We start from the raw sequence: 18,284 nt of genomic DNA, 5'->3' as shown, positions 1-18,284 counted from the left end.
TCTCTCTCTCTCTCTCTCTCTCTCTCTCTCTCTCTCTCTCTCTCTCTCTCTCTCTCTCTCTCTCTCTCTCTCTCTCTCACTCCCTACCTCTCCCTCTCTCCCTCCCTATCTCTTACTCGCTAACACCATAAATATTATATATGTATTCTAAAACGGATTTTTGTTTTGATGTACAATTTTCATTCAATTTTCTTTTCATGTTTGCTTGCTTTTCATTTAAACTGTACAACAGCCGCCATTTATATGTAATTTTCTAGAAACTGTAAACACCACTATAAGCATTATGCTTGTTGTTGTTTACTCAATATGCGTCTTTTTGTAAATAATGCACAAACGTTGAATAAAACAGTTTAAACCAATCAATTTAAAACTAAATCAAACACATTACTAGGGTATCTAAAAGCTTCACTATCAATCGGCTTATGATTTTACAATGGTTATGTTGGATTCATTTATCATAGTTGCACAATCATTAACCAGAACTGTTCAAAGCATATCACTCGGTTAATGTGATTGGTGCTGGATTGCCAGGATTACATGGAAACCTACCTGAGATTAAAGACGAACGGCACACATAGCACTTCTTCTACCAGTTCCAGTTACATCACATGTCACAGTATCCATCTGTATGCTCGGGGAAAGTGCAGCTATTCATACTGTTTCCATCATCACCTCCCAAACAAGGATGATTGATCGCTGGTTCTTCTGCCAATGACACTACACACAGTAATTATAACTGTTGGGATTGTGTTTACGCTGGTCTCACCTCGCGACACCAGGCGATGGTATCACACACCATGCTGACAACAGATGAGCCACCACAGGGGACACAACCACACAATTTGCACCCAAGGGAAAACACTTGGAGCCATCTCCAGCAATGTTGTCCGTCCTTTCCCTATCAAAGATAGATCGTTCTGGTGTAAGCCATCCTTTAAGTCCCCATAGATCGTTCTGGTGTAAGCCATCCTTTAAGTCCCCATAGATCCGTCCAGGCTTTTCTTCGCATAATATAAACACCCTTCCACTGGCACACATGCCCACAATCTACTGCTTAAAGCCCCAGTATGCCGAAAATGGTTTACAGAACGATTCAAATCTTCTCACGATAAAAACAGTTTTAGCCTGATGAAACACACTAGCTATAGCCTACAACTACCTCTAATGCCGCATTCAGAGCCAATGAATAACATTTAATGGCCATTTAGAACAAGTAAACCAGACAAGAAATCATTATGTTTATTTGTACTCTGTGACATCGGAAGATACCAGTTTGTTCTGTGCGCATGCTCTGTGCCGTTTCCGGCAAGACGCCAGCCTTTCAGTGTTGACAGTAACACGGTCTGTTTCTTTTGAGTCTTGTCATATTTTGGCTTCGACGAAACCGTGATCACGGAAGACGTCTAGTTTTGTTTTTGTTGTGGACGTGAACAACAATATGTCGGAGTCTACGGGCACAGAGGTGAGTGTGTATACTTTTGTTCTTTCATGCGGCAAAAATCTGCTCACAAAACTTGTGATACATGTCGATCATGATGATGTCCTGGATCAACCTCATTTATAAGCCAGACGTTTCTATACATCAAAATAATAAGATTGATTTCAAGTGCATACATATTTATATGTTTGGACGTTTTAAGTGAAGAGGGGGGGGGGGGGTGTAACGGTTACTCCGGATACCACTACACCACCCTTTTAGTTTCACTTTCGGTTCTGTGGTTACAGAAATATAGGTGGGCGTTAGATCGCATTTCTTCAGGTCTGAAAGCGAGTCATAGCTCATGTCCCAGTGGTTTTTTGTTTGAGATTTCGCCGAGGGGTAGGTCACTAGGTGTTCAGTATATTAAAATCATCCTCACTGTAAATTCGTTAGCAAGTCACTAACCACAGTTGGTTGGTTTGCTCTGCTGTTTTATTAATGTCATTGTGAACAGGATTTTCCCATCCGAAATTATTTTGTGTGTGTGTTCTGTGTGTGTGTTCTGTGTGTGTACACATGAAGTGTTAGTTTGAGTTCAGTAGTATTTGATAATTATATAATAAGAAATCAATTTCAGGTTGATGCGGATGTCTCTACAGCCAGTAGTGGCTCACCAACACGGGTGTACCCCCTCAGTGAGGTGTCGCTGTCAGGAACCCCTCCAGCGAGGGGAACACCTCCAACGAGAGGGAGGGGACGAACTATTCGGCACAGGGGGAGAAGAGGAGCGACACTAACAGTTACAACTACAAGAGAAGCAAGTGATGGTGGAAGAGGGAGACAACCTGATGGAAGTGGAAGACAAAGAGGTGGCAGAGGAAGGCAGAGAATTCGACGCGGTTCCAGGGGACAGTTGGCCGTTACAAGTGCGCTTACTGTCATTCGTGACAGACGTTCTAGAATGAGAGTGAGTGCAAACTTCTTTTGTTTCTTATGTGATTTGGAACATGGTGTTGTTTACTGAAGTGTTAGTGTTGTGTTACTTTTTTTCAGCCCGACCCATGGAGATTGTAAATATGATATGACATTTGTCTTCTCTCTTATTTACTGTTGCAGACAATGATTGAAACTGTTAGCGAGCAGCGTCTGCGAGAGCTGTTTGTGACCATGCTGGAGAAGTACCCCAGCTTGGTCTTCGACGTTCTGGAGCCAGCCCCGGACAGACCAGACCATGGTCACCCCCCACCTGCTGGAGAGGGAGTGCCTGACTGGTGCATCTGTGGCAAGTGCCGCATAATGCGAAAAACGATTGAAGAAGTATGTTGCCGTAAGGCAACATGCCTCACACTCTTGGCCGTAAGTCAGTTGTATGTTTGTGTTTGTAGCACTTTCCATACTATCCATTTGATGCAGGTACAGTGGAACCCACATTTTCAGACCTCACAAAGTCTAAGAAATTCAGATCTTAAAAAGGAGGGAGTCTTACTCTTAAAATTGTTGTAAATTTACAGAAGTTATGAAAACAATATCGGAGAAAACAGGGTCTTAAAATGGAGTGAGTCTCCAGTATACTCAAAATGTGACAAGCCTTCAGATAGATAATACTATGTTTTCTCTCAATCTAATTTTGGTTTCCTCTTTTTTCCCAAGCTTGAAATATACAATGCCCCCTGCATAAACATTCATCCAGAAACAGACACTTGTGAGGAAAAGGAAGGAGAAAACAAAAAAAGCAACTTTAAATGGTTTTAATATATTATATATGTGTTTAGAGAGCAAACACATGGAAATTCTAACAATCCTGTATGCAGAACATATAAAACACATACATAAACTCAATTTCTTTACTGAAAAAAGTTAAAACCATCAGTGAGATTACATACCACACATACTTTTCAATATGAAAAGAAGAAAGGAAAAGTATATGGCAGATGTGAAACCACGGTTTCTATGTACAACAACAAATGCATATTTCTTTCTATAACAGGATTTTGAGGTCCTTATTCTGGATGAAGCTGTCGTGAGCCTGGCCAGAAAGTATCGCCAGGACATGATACGGGCAGATGACGAGGCAGACGACAACAACAGAGCCAATAGGCATGCAGCATATCGCCAGTTTATATTGTGGGTCCATGGGAGGCTTGGTGCGGGACAGAGACGTGTTATACCATCGTGTTGCGTTTGGAAGATCAGGGATAAATTTCCAGATGCATGGGGCCAATACACCGGATTTAAACCAGACCGTTTTGGCGATTAAACATGGTTAAAGCCATCCAGTATTTATAACATGTCAAATGTGTCATCTTTTCCTTGTATCTGTCTGTGGCAGTGAACAGTACAAGGCCAAAAATGGGGGCTGAAGGGTATTTTTGAGAAGAAAAAAAAAGAAAACTTTTATCTTGAAATTATGGTTAAATTTGTCACATAATTGTGTACGTGTACTTGTAAATTTTTTTATTTGAGTCACCTAATCTAAAAATTACTTTTTTGTTGCAAACACTTCGTTTGTAATTTTTTTTAATGGTGCTCAAATCAAATGCTGTAAATACTTTCTTCAAAGTACAAAAAGTCAGATTTACAAAAAGTCTACAAGGCCAAGAAACCTGGGGTTAAAATTGCAGAAGATACTAGTGAGTAATTACTATGCCTTTCCAATGGACCGCTAATTGTTTAACGGGGACCAAAATTCTTCGTACCGTAAATATTTATGTCAAAAATCATCAAGATCTGTCTGCCCTACAGAACATCTTTTTTGAGCCGTCCTCTGCCAAACACAGTATCACACAGCTCTGTGCCGCACCCACAACAAATGAAATTGAATATTGATCAGCAACAACAACAAAATAAGAGAAAACTCAAATAGTATGGCATTATCAACGGATGCGAAACCGAAACGTGTTTGTTTTTCTGCATTTTGTGTTCAAGTGCAACTTATGAACACCCTGTTTTGCCCATTCAAAAGCTGCTTTGGCGCGCGCAAAACGGGCAAAAGAGCAATGATTGTGTATACAAGCTTGGAAAATACCCACAATATCTCTAACCAGCCATCACCTTCCCATTATTCCCTTGACAGAGCTAACCTATTACCCGGATACATTTTTGCTTCCACTTTCAAACGCGTTCCGTACGCCACAAAAACATGATACTTGGCGCTTGTTTTAGCCCGTTGTTTGTAGAGTTGGCATTATCTAAAAGAATTATAGAGCATGAAAGATGGAACAATTAATATTACAGAGAGCAAGATGATGTTGGCAAAATCATGTTGTCTCAAGAAACTACAAGTACAAACATTTTAGTTGGGGCAACGACAGTACTGGGTTATTTGGTGTACGAAATGACTGTTGGTCGTCCAACAAGTTGATTTAGAGATTGTTAGCGTTGTATTATATTCATTACGACATAAGTTTTTGTGGACTGATTTTTTGTTTCTAGCACTACCTAAAATCACTGTGGTATAGAAATTATACATGTTGATTACACTGATTATAATTATGTTCTGATCTTATGATGTCTTTTTGTTTAAATAAAAAAAACTAACCAAACACTCATTTTCTATTCGGCTGAATGCAAGAAAATCTGTTTTTTTTTAGGTTTTTTATGCTATAATTATGGTACACGTTGTGGATTAAGTTATGGTGTCCATTCTGTAAGGGTTTTAACACCTTGGAATATATAGCCTAACAAAAATATCTGAGGTCAATTTTAAAGATCCTGAATCTAAGATTACACAGGCAAAATGACCTGGGATAAAGCCTTCCAAAAATGGGAAAGTCGGGTAAACAAAGAAGTAATGAGTGGATTGCAGCAGATATTTATTTTTCACCAAACACATGCTGTAAACAATTGGAAGAATACAAATTCTGTTTTGTTCTTTCAGCTCTGAGGTATTAATAATGTTTGGTCAGAACTTTCTAAAAACTGGTTAGCTAAGAGGGTTGCAAGTCTAGTTTGAAGAAAAAGCTGGTGTGCCAGAAAATCTGGACACCTGCTCAGCTGCCAGCTGAGCAGTTGGGGGCGGAGCCTGACCCATGATGGTTCGGGCAATGCGGCGGGGATCAGCATCCTCCAGGTCTCTGCTCCTCTTCATTCCGCGTCTGTCCTGCATGCGCTTGAGAAGAGCCTGGAGGGTCAGGTCTTTTAGGTAGCTGTAGTCTTTTTCCTCTTTCACAGGGAACACAGTCCACCGTCCACTTTTTTTATTGAAGCAACGGTGGTACCTACCAATAAAAAAAATGTGAGGATATATTGACCAAAGCAAGCCTTACACAACAATCACTTTACACGCTGGGTCAATATATTCGTGATTGTAACATATATTTTTTCTCAATAACAACGTTATGGCAACATACCTTTTTAGTTTTTTGTAACACAGTTCTCAGTCTTAGCAACCCCCCACTAAAGTCTCGTGTTAGTACTTTGAAGAACAAAAAAAGGAGTATAGAGAATTTGTATAAAAGATACTTTTGGTTTACTGCAGCTTTACTGCAGTTTACGTAATAGTTCTAACCCACGTTCCACACTATTGCTCACATAGTTGCCTACCCTGTGTGAAATGTACCTGGAAACATAATTGATGTGTCTTTTTTCTCTGACTGTTTTGAATAGTTTTCTCTTCATAATTTGATGTTTTATGTTATGAACAAATGTAATGTGATTGCAATTTCTATGATTTCTTTTCATGCAGAAAAAAGGGAATAAAAAGGGATACCATCAGCTTGTTTGTGTCTATTGATGTGGACAGTGTATGTTGGTATGTGTGCTGAAGTAACCAAGAACACAATAACCCGTAACAAGAAACAAACAATTGAAACAACATAAAAACAGCAAAATAATGACAAAACAACACCATTTTAATATATATCTTACTGGATTTGTCCATCTGGTTTTGTTTTCACACTCCTCCCCAAATGGAAGTTGTGGTCCAGAGCAGCAAGGACATTCCTGATCCTGTACACTGGAGGCGTGTAAGCATACCTCTTGGCACAATACATGAGTATGTGCTGGTGAAACACCTCCAGGTCAGCTGTGCTCCTGTGTTGTCATAATGCACAGATGTCAGATATCATGGGTCTAAGTTCATACTACTGCTATCAGTTTTGTTACCATACCAAACTGAACATGCTATGCTCACTTTATCTGTGTTCTGATGCTGTTTTTAATAACTTGATAGCCCAGGTTTTTTCTTTACACACGGACAAACCACATGTTAATGCAAATACTATCACCCTCTTCTCGATTCCCAGTCAATAGCCAAATTCTGGTTATCCAAAAATAGTCTACATGAAAAATATTTTGTCCAAACTAGACTAAATGTAATAAAAAGATCCCACCTTAAACGAAAACAACTCACCGGAAGTTCAAGTAGTGTTTCACTTTACTGAGAAGGCGAGGGTGCAGGAGAATGTTAGCCAGTTCCTTGATGGTATCGCTGTCCTCTCTGGCGTCCAGCCAAGGTTTGTTTCTGTCACTGTCAGACAGCTCACCATGCTGGCAGCATCCAAGGGCCCACTCATGGTCTCCTGTGATGTGGTGCAAAACACCGCAAAGGAGCTCCTGTACACGAGTTTAAAAAAAAAAAGATACATACTCAAACAACCTTGCTACTAGGACTTACATAATCGATAAACTGAAGGCTGAAATATGTGGTTTAGTTACATATTGACAACAACCCCCCTCAGTTTGTATCCAGAGCAATTAGTTTTTCTATGCCTTGTTACACGAACGGATTTCATATATCTTCCTTGTTTCCTTATCTGAAATTTACCCCCAAAAGTCAGCACATTTTATATGGCAATTATATAATTAAGTGCATGGGGTGACAGCTGTTTGTTGGCCATGGAGGTCAACTTTTTGAGTCACTTGAGAAAATGTGACTCTATGTAATCGGTCAGTGTTAGTCTGTCCGGCCGGCCGGCCGGCCGTAGACACCACCTTAACGTTGGACTTTTCTCGGAAACTATCAAAGCGATCGGGCTCATATTTTGTTTAGTCGTGACCTCCAATGACCTCTACACTTTAACGATGGTTTCGTTGACCTTTGACCTTTTTCAAGGTCACAGGTCAGCGTCAAAGGAAAAATTAGACATTTTATATCTTTGACAAAGTTCATCGGATGTGATTGAAACTTTGTAGGATTATTCTTTACATCAAAGTATTTACATCTGTAGCCTTTTACGAACGTTATCAGAAAAACAAGGGAGATAACTAGCCTTTTCTGTTCGGCAACACACAACTTAACGTTGGGCTTTTCTCGGAAACTATAAAAGTGACCGGGCTCAAATTTTATGTGAACGTGACTCCCAGTGACCTCTACACTTTGACGTCTGCTTTGGTGACCTTTGACCTTTTTCAAGGTCACAGGTATGCTTCAGGTATGCATTGTGTTGTGAATAGCAATTTCTTCCTGTCCATCTGATGCCTCATATAATATTCAGAACTGCGAAAGTGACTCGATCGAGCGTTTGCTCTTCTTGTTTAACATTTAAAGTACATGCATAGCATTAAAAAAAAACATACCACAAACTGCCTGTGGTCTGTAGCTGTTCGGCAGGTGAACCAAAAATGATTCACGATGTCTTTCGTCCACTTCTGTAGAGCAGCATGTTTCCTTAGGCTTCCAAGCTAAAATACAGAAGCAAATTGTGCATTATGCATACAGCTACTTTACATACCTTTCCTAATCTATTCAATTTTACAACAATAACCATCTCAGTATTACTGCCCTTCCAATGCAAAATAAAGTTTACCAACATGGTGTCTTTTCCATATTGTTGGAAGATAGAACACTGAAGGTGAGATTATTGCATTTAACACTGTCATATAAGTTATAATAATGCTTCCATCTTGCTTGGTTTGATTTTTGGAATCTCTTTGTTATTACCCACTGGGTCATTTGTCTCAGGTAAAGCTGCTAAGGTCTTTGCAGTATATGGGAAGGTTGCACTTGCCTTCATTCAAGGAAATAATGATCATGAAACACCCTTTTGACCTCCCAATTTTAGACCTCCCCTGTTAAGACCTTACTTTTCCAGAATGTCTGTTCATAACCTCTGTAAATTCACCAACATTTTAACTTTAAGACACAATTTTCTCAGATTGTTGAAGGTCTTAAAAGGGGTCCCATTGTGTCTGTTACTTACTTCTATTCTAACAGAATAGGACATGAAACAGTTATAGACGCTTCTTTTATAAGTCTGATTTGGATCAAACATCGTATGACATAATCTAAATTCTCCTCAATTAGAACAGTTTTGACGCAGCATCACTCACTTATGTTGTCCGTCAGGTAAAACGTGAAAAGCTTTCATGAATAAACACTAAATTATCAGCTTATTACTTGCCATAAACAAAACGATTTAAATCAACCTTGTCACCCCCGTCGCGATATAACCTTGAATGGTTGAAAACGACGTTAAACACCAAATAAAGAAAGTAAAGTAAAGAAAGAAACCTTGTCACCATATGACAATATACCTTTGTTAGTTTCTTGCTCAGGTTCTTCGCAGCATGCCAGATGTCGTGCGAATGACTCAAAGCAGGATATGTGCCCTCTGAAATATAAGCAACAGTGTCGTTACTTTGTGTTTTAATTGTATAACAACACTTGGAACTGAACTAATTTAGTGCAAATGTAAGCTCACACAACAATGTATGTGTACTTTAAAAAATAAAAACCATTACTTGTCAAAAAAATGTTTTCTTCTGATAACAACCTGACAGATGTTAAAAAACCCAACAACAAAACTCTTTTTAAAGCTTTTGCCATTATTGCATACTCACTCATCACAGCTCCAATGCCTGTGTGTGCATCTGTGACCACCTCCTTCACATTGATGCCCTTCTGCAGGAGGTCACTCATTGCCCTGCGGAAGCCCTCTGTCTCCATTCGTGGCGACTTTCCGTCCGTCTCCCTCTTGTGGACAGTTTTGATGGTCAGGATGTTTTTGGTTTCACTGTCCATCAAAGTGTATGTGCAGTACTGGGCACAGTACCCAGGCGAGTCATTGCGGCCATCTCCTGCAAAAGACCAAGAAACTTACTTGCATGCAACTATTTTTCAAGGAGTGGTAACGGCCTGATCATCAATGCATTGCGGCTGGCTTGGACTTTCACTCTTTCAGACAGGATAAAAAAAATTGTCAAGGGAAGAAGGGTGGGTTTGGAATCACATTACATTTTCATGCGTGACAACACTGGCCATTATTCTTTCTGCCATTTTGCAAGAATGCAAGTAGCTTCCAAAGAAGAAAAATCACACACAGATCAAATCAATGAATTACCCAAAACAACTATCTCCTTGTTTCTAATTGAGTCCAGGACCCTGGTCTGGTGATCCTTCCAGAAATCATCGATCGTTGGAACAATGTAATGGCCCTGAATCTGGAAGAAGGACGTCCTTGAGAGCATCTTCAAGTTCAGGTGCTTCCCCAGCATTTCGATTTTGCCAAAATTGTTGCCCGATGTCACTATTGCCATTGCCAAACGGAAGTCCCCGCTGTGAAGGCGCCTGTTGAGAATGGGCTGGGAGCACCAGGTGTTGCTCACATGACCACTATCGCATACCTGTCAGAAAAAAACAGGATCGTAAGATTTTCATTGGAACCAGAGAGTTTGTTTTTTATGGACATGACCATGACTGTCACAAATAATGGCTAACTTAGTGCATTCCTTTGTATCCTTAATCAATCAAAATTCAGCTGTTCAGACGCTGATTCTCTTACTACTCAGTGCTGTCAACTAAAAAGGGTCTATTTATTGTGAATTATATATCTTGTGATCCAGTCTTACCCATTTGACTACAAAGCAGAGCCCACAAAACTGTGCTCAAGTGTGACTGGTTTGCCACACTTGTCACTGTCAGCTATGCAGGTGGTGATGGAGGTCAGGGCCAACTGCTTGACCTGCTCAACGGAGCAAAGGGCCATGGGAGAGCTTGCCACCTTTTCGCATTCCAGCTCATGTACCAGGTGGATTCCTCTCCCAATGAAGCCTTCCTCCTCTTCTTCTTCCTGAGGGTCCTCTTGCTTCAGTTCTCCAAAAAACATCCCTTCGAAGCTCACCTCTGTTGCCTCTTTCTGTACTTCCTCTGGGCTGAAATAAGTGAAAACAGTGTCACCAAAGCACATAAAGGGATGGCCATAAAAAAAAATGCATTCAAAAGTGTATACAGTGGAACCCCCCTTTTAAGACCCCCCCCCCCCCCCCCCCCCCAATTTAGGACCCTGTTTTCTCAGCTTTCCTCTTCATAACCTCTGTAAATCTTCCCCCATTTTAAGACTCCATCCTTTTTAAGACCTGATTTTTTCAGATTTTTTGAGGTCTTAAAATGGGGATTCCACTGTATATGTGTGTCTCTGCACTGTAATGTGTTTTAGATTTATTCAAGCTACAACGTCAACGGTAGACAGCTGCTATGTTGAAGGCACTGTGCTGGACAGCTAGTCTTCACGGATTCGGCTGGCCTACTTCTGTATATCAATAACAATTAATCTATATTAAACCAGTCTGACAATCACAGCGCATGACGTGCAGGAAAAGTAGCGTGCGGTGCCAGTGAGACGTAACATCATGAGTCAACTTAGAAAAGAAGCGACTAAAATATTTAGCCATCTTTATTATCGATTTTGTATTTTTCGTCAAATTCACAACATCCTGCTGTTGCCCATGTTCTTTCAGATCAACACTGCTCGCGTGAAAGAGAAGAAACCTATAACACTTTGAAATTGACCAGGACACTATAAAGTGGGACAATTTATAATGAATAGATATAGTCCGTCCGGGTGACCAGCAGAGGACGTTTTAAATCATTTTTAAAAAATCCAATAAACTTTTGCATAGTGTCTACAAATAAAAGTTGTTGAGGACGATTAGTACTATCTTGTCTGAAAAGGGTTAAGCACTAGAGTCAATAGTTTTTGTTGTACTCTGGTAACATTTTCAGCGATGTGACCAAAAGTGGGTAAATATTAACCCCGGATGAGCCTCAGTGACGCATAACGCTGACCTAAGCCAGCCAGGTGTGCCGCGTGAGCACGTTTTTCACACCAATTCTGTAACATTGCATTCCTCTGAGCGTAAAAGTTAAATCTAAAAAAAAAAATACAAACACGAGAGTTCAAATGAATATATTATTTATTTATTATTAAGAGCTTATATAGCGCGAACCACAATTAACTGTGCTCTCCGCGCTCTACATGCCGTTTGAAATGGAATTTTTTACAGATAGACAAACAGACATTTTTTACACACAATATATAACGTATTCACATCGACCAGCAAACTTCAAGCCTATTAGGCGAACATTCACCTTTCACGGCCTATTATTCCAAGTCAAACGGGTATTTGGTGGACATTTTTATCTATGCCTATACAATTTTCTCAGGAAAGACCCTTTTGTCAATCGTGGGATCTTTAACGTGCACACCCCAATGTAGTGTACACGAAGGGACCTCGGTTTTTCGTCTCATCCGAGTATTAGACTTTGAGGTAAAGCGTGGGGCTCTTTTGGGGTATACATGTGATAATTTTTCTTTCAATTTCGGACAATTTCACGTGTACAGGGCTTAAACCACAATAGATATTTGTTTGTTTGTTTGTTTGCTTAATGCCCAGCCGACCACGAAGGGCCATATCAGGGCGGTGCTGCTTTGACATTTAACGTGCGCCACACACAAGACAGAAGTCGCAGCACAGGCTTCATGTCTCACCCAGTCACATTATTCTGATACCGGACCAACCAGTCCTAGCACTAACCCCATAATGCCAGACGCCAGGCGGAGCAGCCACTAGATTGCCAATTTTAAAGTCTTAGGTATGACCCGGCCGGGGTTCGAACCCACGACCTCCCGATCACGGGGCGGACGCCTTACCACTAGGCCAACCGTGCCGGTTCCACCACAATAGATACAAACTAGTACTTTTCACACAAAATAGTACTACTACTTGCCTATAACAACTTTTGTTCTTAAATACATACCAAAATATCATTTGTTTATTTTTAAATAATTTAAAACGTCCTAGGCAAACGACAAGAAGAAGATTTAAAACGTCCTATATTGGTCCCTCGAACAGACAATACAGTAGTCTAAGCAACAACCAAAACGACCTTGGATACAGAAAAATAAAACAATGATAGCACTTCCATACCAACGATGAATTTAAAACTTATGAACAAGACTTTCAACAACTTACAGAATGGCTTCCAGCTTGGTTCATACTCTGGATCATCAGGATCCGCTGTCTCTTCACAGTCTGACTCAGACTGCAGGGTGATGTCAATAGAAGTCAAGCTGCAAACAGTGTAAAAGGATGAAAAGTTTATCCTAGCACAAGCACAGATATTACTTTCCAGGCATAGAAAGGACAATGTTTGTACAATCTAACTACCTTACGGTTTTCTAGTATCATCGCACACACTTACCTTTCTTTCTTACTTAATGTCACAAAATAACTTTTAAAATGTTATTGCCCTGGTGGATGCCAAAAACAAAAATAAAAAAAGCTTACTTAAACGGATCAAGGAATGATGCTGATGGCCGTTTCAACGCTCTCGCAGCCCTTGTTTGTGTAGGTGGAGTACCTCTGCAACAGATATGTATCATTAATAATTATGTGATGAAATATCAGGCTCAGAAAATACCACCCACTTGCACAAGAAGATGTACGATGAGAAACAAAACAAACAAAAATAGAAATCTTCCATTCAGACCTTCCCAAACCACACAAAACTACTACCCATAATGATCATGGCAATAGTGCCTGAACATGCATAAACAAACAACAAGAAGAAAAAAGGAAACAAAACAATCAGGCAAATTTCCTTGACTGGGAACTGAACCCAGATCACTTCTGTGGAAGCACTATCATCCCACCACACCAGGTGGGCTTTCGAAGAAATAAGGGGAGTATACAATCTAACGTTGGACTGTGTCGTCCATGATGAAGCGTCATTTAGAATCTTTCATGATCAATATCTGCTACTCATACTCAACAGACATAAATGTCAGCTTGTCAGGTGGTGATGGAAACTGACCATGACTGGCATGAAAACACACAACAAATGGGAGGGATCGGTTCAGAAATGACCATTTGTATGATGTTGACCAAAGTGGCATAATATTATATACATACTCAGGGAGAAAAAAATGAAGACAGAAATAATAGATGGAATGGAAGCTTCTTGCTTTGGCAGCATGCACTGCTGTGCAAACCGTGCCATTTACTTCTAAGCCCCAGCACCGAGTGGTCAGATAAGGGACGACAGCGCGCTGCCTCAGACTAAAAATAAATGTTGGTAATGTGCACTGTGTGGGCTCGCTGTTGAGCACACAGAACCAAGCCCTGACCTGTGACTGGTCCAGAGTGCAAAATTCGAGTTTCTGCCTGCTCTCTGATGGGGCAAAAACACCTTGTGTCTAAATTTTACTGCTACCTCCAAGCAATGCCTTTAGCACTATGGCAGTGTAAACAGTTTCTGTCTCAAACCGCACACAACGTAGGAAGACCTATTCTAGGCACTTGCATGCAATCAATATCATAAACCTGGTTAAAACACTCACACATTCTGTAAATACTGCTCAGTTGTTTTTCACACTGCTAAAAATCACAGGAAACGGAAGAGCAAAAATAACTGTGAGCCTCATGTTCAATGGTCCGAATGTAAGAAGTTTGGCCAATCACAAAGCTGGTTTCAGAACCACTCCTATCCGCTACAGTGTATTGAGAAGTAAGATATGGTAAATGATGCGCTCGGCTTTTATTTCTCATGAGGAGGAGATACAGAAGACAGAAAAGGCCTGCTCACTCGACAAATCCCAGCAAAAATGTTGATGAAAATTATGACTACCAACTTCCAAAATTAAAATCATTACTATAATAATAGTGATCATTCTTTATTGCAAGACAACTAAAGCAGTGGTGGAGCAGATGACCATAAACCACATTCCGACAATTTACAAGAGTATCGTTGTTAAATACTAAAAGGCCCTACACATGTCTCTGACAGTGCATACATGTGTTCTCTGCAAGACAGATACATAGATGATTCACACAATGCCACTTCTGCTTTTCTTTCTTTCGCAGTTTCACCCACTCTCTCTGTCTTACATGGGGCGGGGATATAGCTCAGTTGGTAGCGCGCTGGATTTGTATTCAGTTGGCCGCTGTCAGCGCGAGTTCGATCCCAGGTTCGGCGGAAATTTATTTCAGAGTCAACTTTGTGTGCAGACCCTCTTCGGTGTCCGAACTCCCCCCCCCCCCCCCCCCCCCCTGTACACTACATTGGGTGTGCACGTTAAAGATCCCATGATTGACAAAAGGGTCTTTCCTGGCAAAATTGCTTAGGCACAGTTAATAATTGTCTACCTATACCCGTGTGACTTGGAATAATAGGCCGTGAAAGGTAAATATGCGCCGAAATGGCTGCAATCTACTGGCCGTATAAAATTTCATCTCACACGGCATCACTGCAGAGCTCCTAGAACTGTACCCACGGAATATGCGCGATATAAGCCTCATTGATTGATTGATTGATTACATTGCAGTGGTGATAACTTGTGTGTGGGAAACCAGCAGCAGATCTAAAATTGCACCGCATAAAAAAGCATAATAGCACAATGATAGGAAGGAATGCTACACATGCAAGAGAAGCTAGCTGCTCCCTTTGATTTGACACTGATAAAATATCTTCACTTTTCCTCTTCATGTACATTCAGGCTTTCGTCCTTGGATTCTGGGCGACCAAAAAGAGAGGAAAGGAAAGATAAGCAGAGATGTTTATAGTATTGTTACTGCTTGAAGTTGATGATTCTGTTAGTAATTTCACAACAAAGAGATGATTTTGTTAGCCATTTCACAGCAAATAGTGAAAGAGACTTACCCCTGCTTTGGGCCAACCTGATCTTCACTGTCTGTGGTAAGAATTTTCTCAACACCAGACAACTGGCCTTCACTGAAATAAATTGGAACAAAACTAAGCTTTACACAGGTCAGTGACAAGATAACTCGCATGTTTACTTTTTGAAAACAACAAAAAACGTGATCAACATAAAAAAGCCAAATAAACATCCTGTAAAAAAACAACAAGACACAACCTACAAAATATGAACTTGACAACTGTAAAGTACATGATCATAGAATTATATGGTTCAATACCAATTCCTCACACAATTTTTAATTTTTAAATTTTCAATTCACATTTATTGCACCTTTACATTCAAAACTTAAGTCTTCATACCTCTCAGATTCAGCTGCAGATATTTCTGACATTCCAGGTGTTGGGTGGCCCATGTGAAATAAGTGCGTGGTGGTTGCTGGAGTTGAAGTAAGTACCCCTGAGGTACCTGGGACGGGCTCTTTTTCGGAAGCAGCTCTGTAAAATACAACGCACTGTGTCACTCTAAAACAACCTGTATATAGGGAATGCTAAAAATTTAAAAAATGAAGCAGGTGGTACCATGGCAACTGTCATTAGACGCAACTTGTATGTAGTGGGGAAATAGCTCTTTCTGTAGCGGTGCTGCGTTCAATAATACTTCTACTACTTATAAATCGCTATCAGTGTGGGTTCGATTCCCACATTTTTTGAGGAATTTATTTCAACTTTGTGCAGACTCTCCCTGGTGTCTGCGCACCCCTATGTGCTCACGCGCATGCACACGATAAAGAACCTAAATTCACAGCGAAAGTCTCAGTGCTTGGAAACATGAATACACACATGCAGGAGAAAAATGGGTAGTGCCTTGACTTTATCATTGTATGGCAGCTCGCTTTCCCCAGGAAGAAAGCAGCCCGAATTTCCATGAGGGTAACCTAACACTGTAACTGGATTATATAAATATTCCTTACCCTAGACTTAGCAGAAATCATTCATACTTGTTCACAGTTGGAATTGAATGCTTTTTAATTTAAATTTTAGTCTAAATATGAACCTTTTTTTTAACAAATAAAATTCAATGCTAGTGCTTAGAAGTTGGTTTACTTACCTGCTTGGAACAGAAACAGGTACATGTGGTACAGCTTCATGGTCTGTATGTAACATCTTTGTAGTTGTACTTGTATTGTAAGACTTTGTAGTTTCATAACTGACAAACAAAAACACAACCATTACAATGCATATATATATTGAACAGAAACAGTAAACAGCAGATGGTAAATGAATAGTGTTTGCGTTTGCTGATGCAGACAGTGCTTGAACATTAATTTTAAATCTAATGAACATTTGTTTCTATTTTTAGCAACAAAAAGAATGCAAAAAAAACTCTATACATTGCAGTTATGCTAACGTTTTTGTTTATGCTACTGCTAGTTCAGGCCTGAAAGTCCCAAATAATGGCACACTAGCCTTTGGCCAGTGATTCTTAAACTTTACTAATACTAAGACTAGCCAGACAGCAAACTTTACCATAGCCAAACCAACAATTTGTTACAGTAACTTTTCTGGCATTTGGCAAGTAGATGAGTATTTCTACTCGCCAGTTACATGTTTCTACTCACCATGGCGAGTAAATTACTCGCCACTTTCAGGGCTGTAGTTTTCACAGCGATCAGAAATGGTTCAATTTACAATGCATCATTGCATGTGGCTGTGCACAGACTGAGCAAGTACGTTGTTGGGTTACCCTTGTCGATCCCAAACGCATGCATGCATGATCAGAAAAATACCCGTGGATGAATAACAAAACAAAAGCAAAAGAAAACAAAGCAAAGAGTATAAAATACAACAACGTACGTGTCGAGGAGGAGTTCTGCCAAACTAGGATTTGTCAGACCGAGGCTTTCCTTCAGCTCTTTCCATCTGTTCACCTGTTTTCCGATACTAATTACTTTTGCCTTTTGGACACGCTGATTTTGGTTGCGTCTCCGTTTTCTCTCCGATGCAGACAAGACGTTGTGCCTTGGGTTTGTCACCCTCTTACGCTTTCGAGGGATCACAGATGGTTGGTTATCTGCTTCCATGATTTTATCTTCTTCTTCAGCGTTCGACTGTTTCCCATGTTGGTATTGACTTCGAAGTACTTCCGGGCGTGATTTCCGGTATTGTATACAGCCAGCACCAAAACGAGGCGCCAATGTCGTAGAAGACTCATCCACGAAAATAAATTCTTTGAAAATTTATCACGCTCGACAGAAAGCAGCCAGGATGTTCCCGTTCGCTGAGCGTTCAAATGGAAGTATGCTTGTACTGTATTTAGACGCGCGGGGAGCTCTGTGATGGTTTACGGGAGGCATACTGTGCCTTTAACTTCTTTCTGTGCATAGCGGGAATTGATGCTGAATGAATTTCGTAAATGACACCGATGTCAATCTGCGAAATCAATAAACAATTCATAAACAAAACCTGCATGCTCTGCACAGAAAACAGATAAGCTGATGATTTTGTGTATGTCTCCAAGTCGAATGGAGCTTTTATCACATGTGAACGCCTGGACAAGTGGTTGACATGGTGGGAGGTAAGGTACCTTTCAGGAAGAAAAAACAAGTCGCGTAAGGCGAAAATACAACATTTAGTCAAGTAGCTGTCGAACTCACAGAATGAAACTGAACGCAACGCAATTTTTCAGCAAGATCGTATACTCGTAGCATCGTCAGTCCACCGCTCATGGCAAAGGCAGTGAAATTGACAAGAAGAGCGGTTTAGTAGTTGCGCTGAGAAGGATAGCACGCTTTTCTGTACCTCTCTTCGTTTTAACTTTCTGAGCGTGTTTTTAATCCAAACATATCATATCTATATGTTTTTGGAATCAGGAATCGACAAGGAATAAGATAAAAGTGTTTTTAAATTGATTTCAACAATTTAATTTTGATAATAATTTTTATATTTTTAATTTTCAGAGCTTGTTTTTAATCCAAATATAACATATTTATA

General features: G+C 40.2%; 2 protein-coding genes and 1 long non-coding RNA gene across 3 annotated transcripts in view; 1 reads left to right on the top strand and 2 right to left on the bottom strand.

The window, feature by feature from the left end:
- The window catches only part of LOC138960794 (proline-rich protein 5-like), a 131,020-nt gene that overhangs the window by 86,293 nt on the left and 26,443 nt on the right, over positions 1 to 18,284 (bottom strand). The window lies entirely within an intron of this gene.
- Positions 1,061 to 3,371, top strand: LOC138960807 (uncharacterized). Its single transcript, XR_011454068.1, has 3 exons — positions 1,061 to 1,462; positions 2,058 to 2,387; positions 2,537 to 3,371. It is a non-coding gene; the product is annotated as an uncharacterized lncRNA (long non-coding RNA).
- Positions 5,039 to 10,467, bottom strand: LOC138960795 (uncharacterized). The gene is made up of 8 exons (XM_070332450.1): positions 10,208 to 10,467; positions 9,700 to 9,982; positions 9,200 to 9,436; positions 8,894 to 8,970; positions 7,937 to 8,041; positions 6,771 to 6,973; positions 6,287 to 6,451; positions 5,039 to 5,637 (listed from the first exon to the last, which is right to left on the bottom strand). Exons 2-8 carry the CDS (start codon positions 9,893 to 9,895, stop codon positions 5,364 to 5,366), a joined length of 1,257 nt encoding a protein of 418 aa, XP_070188551.1. The 5' UTR covers positions 9,896 to 9,982; positions 10,208 to 10,467; the 3' UTR covers positions 5,039 to 5,363.

The sequence above is a fragment of the Littorina saxatilis genome, linkage group LG3 (genome assembly GCF_037325665.1).
Source record: "Littorina saxatilis isolate snail1 linkage group LG3, US_GU_Lsax_2.0, whole genome shotgun sequence".
In the NCBI taxonomy this organism is placed as follows: Eukaryota; Metazoa; Mollusca; class Gastropoda; order Littorinimorpha; family Littorinidae; genus Littorina; species Littorina saxatilis.
The sequence above is the reverse complement of the archived record's forward strand: the minus strand, read 5'-3'. Positions and strand labels throughout refer to the sequence as shown.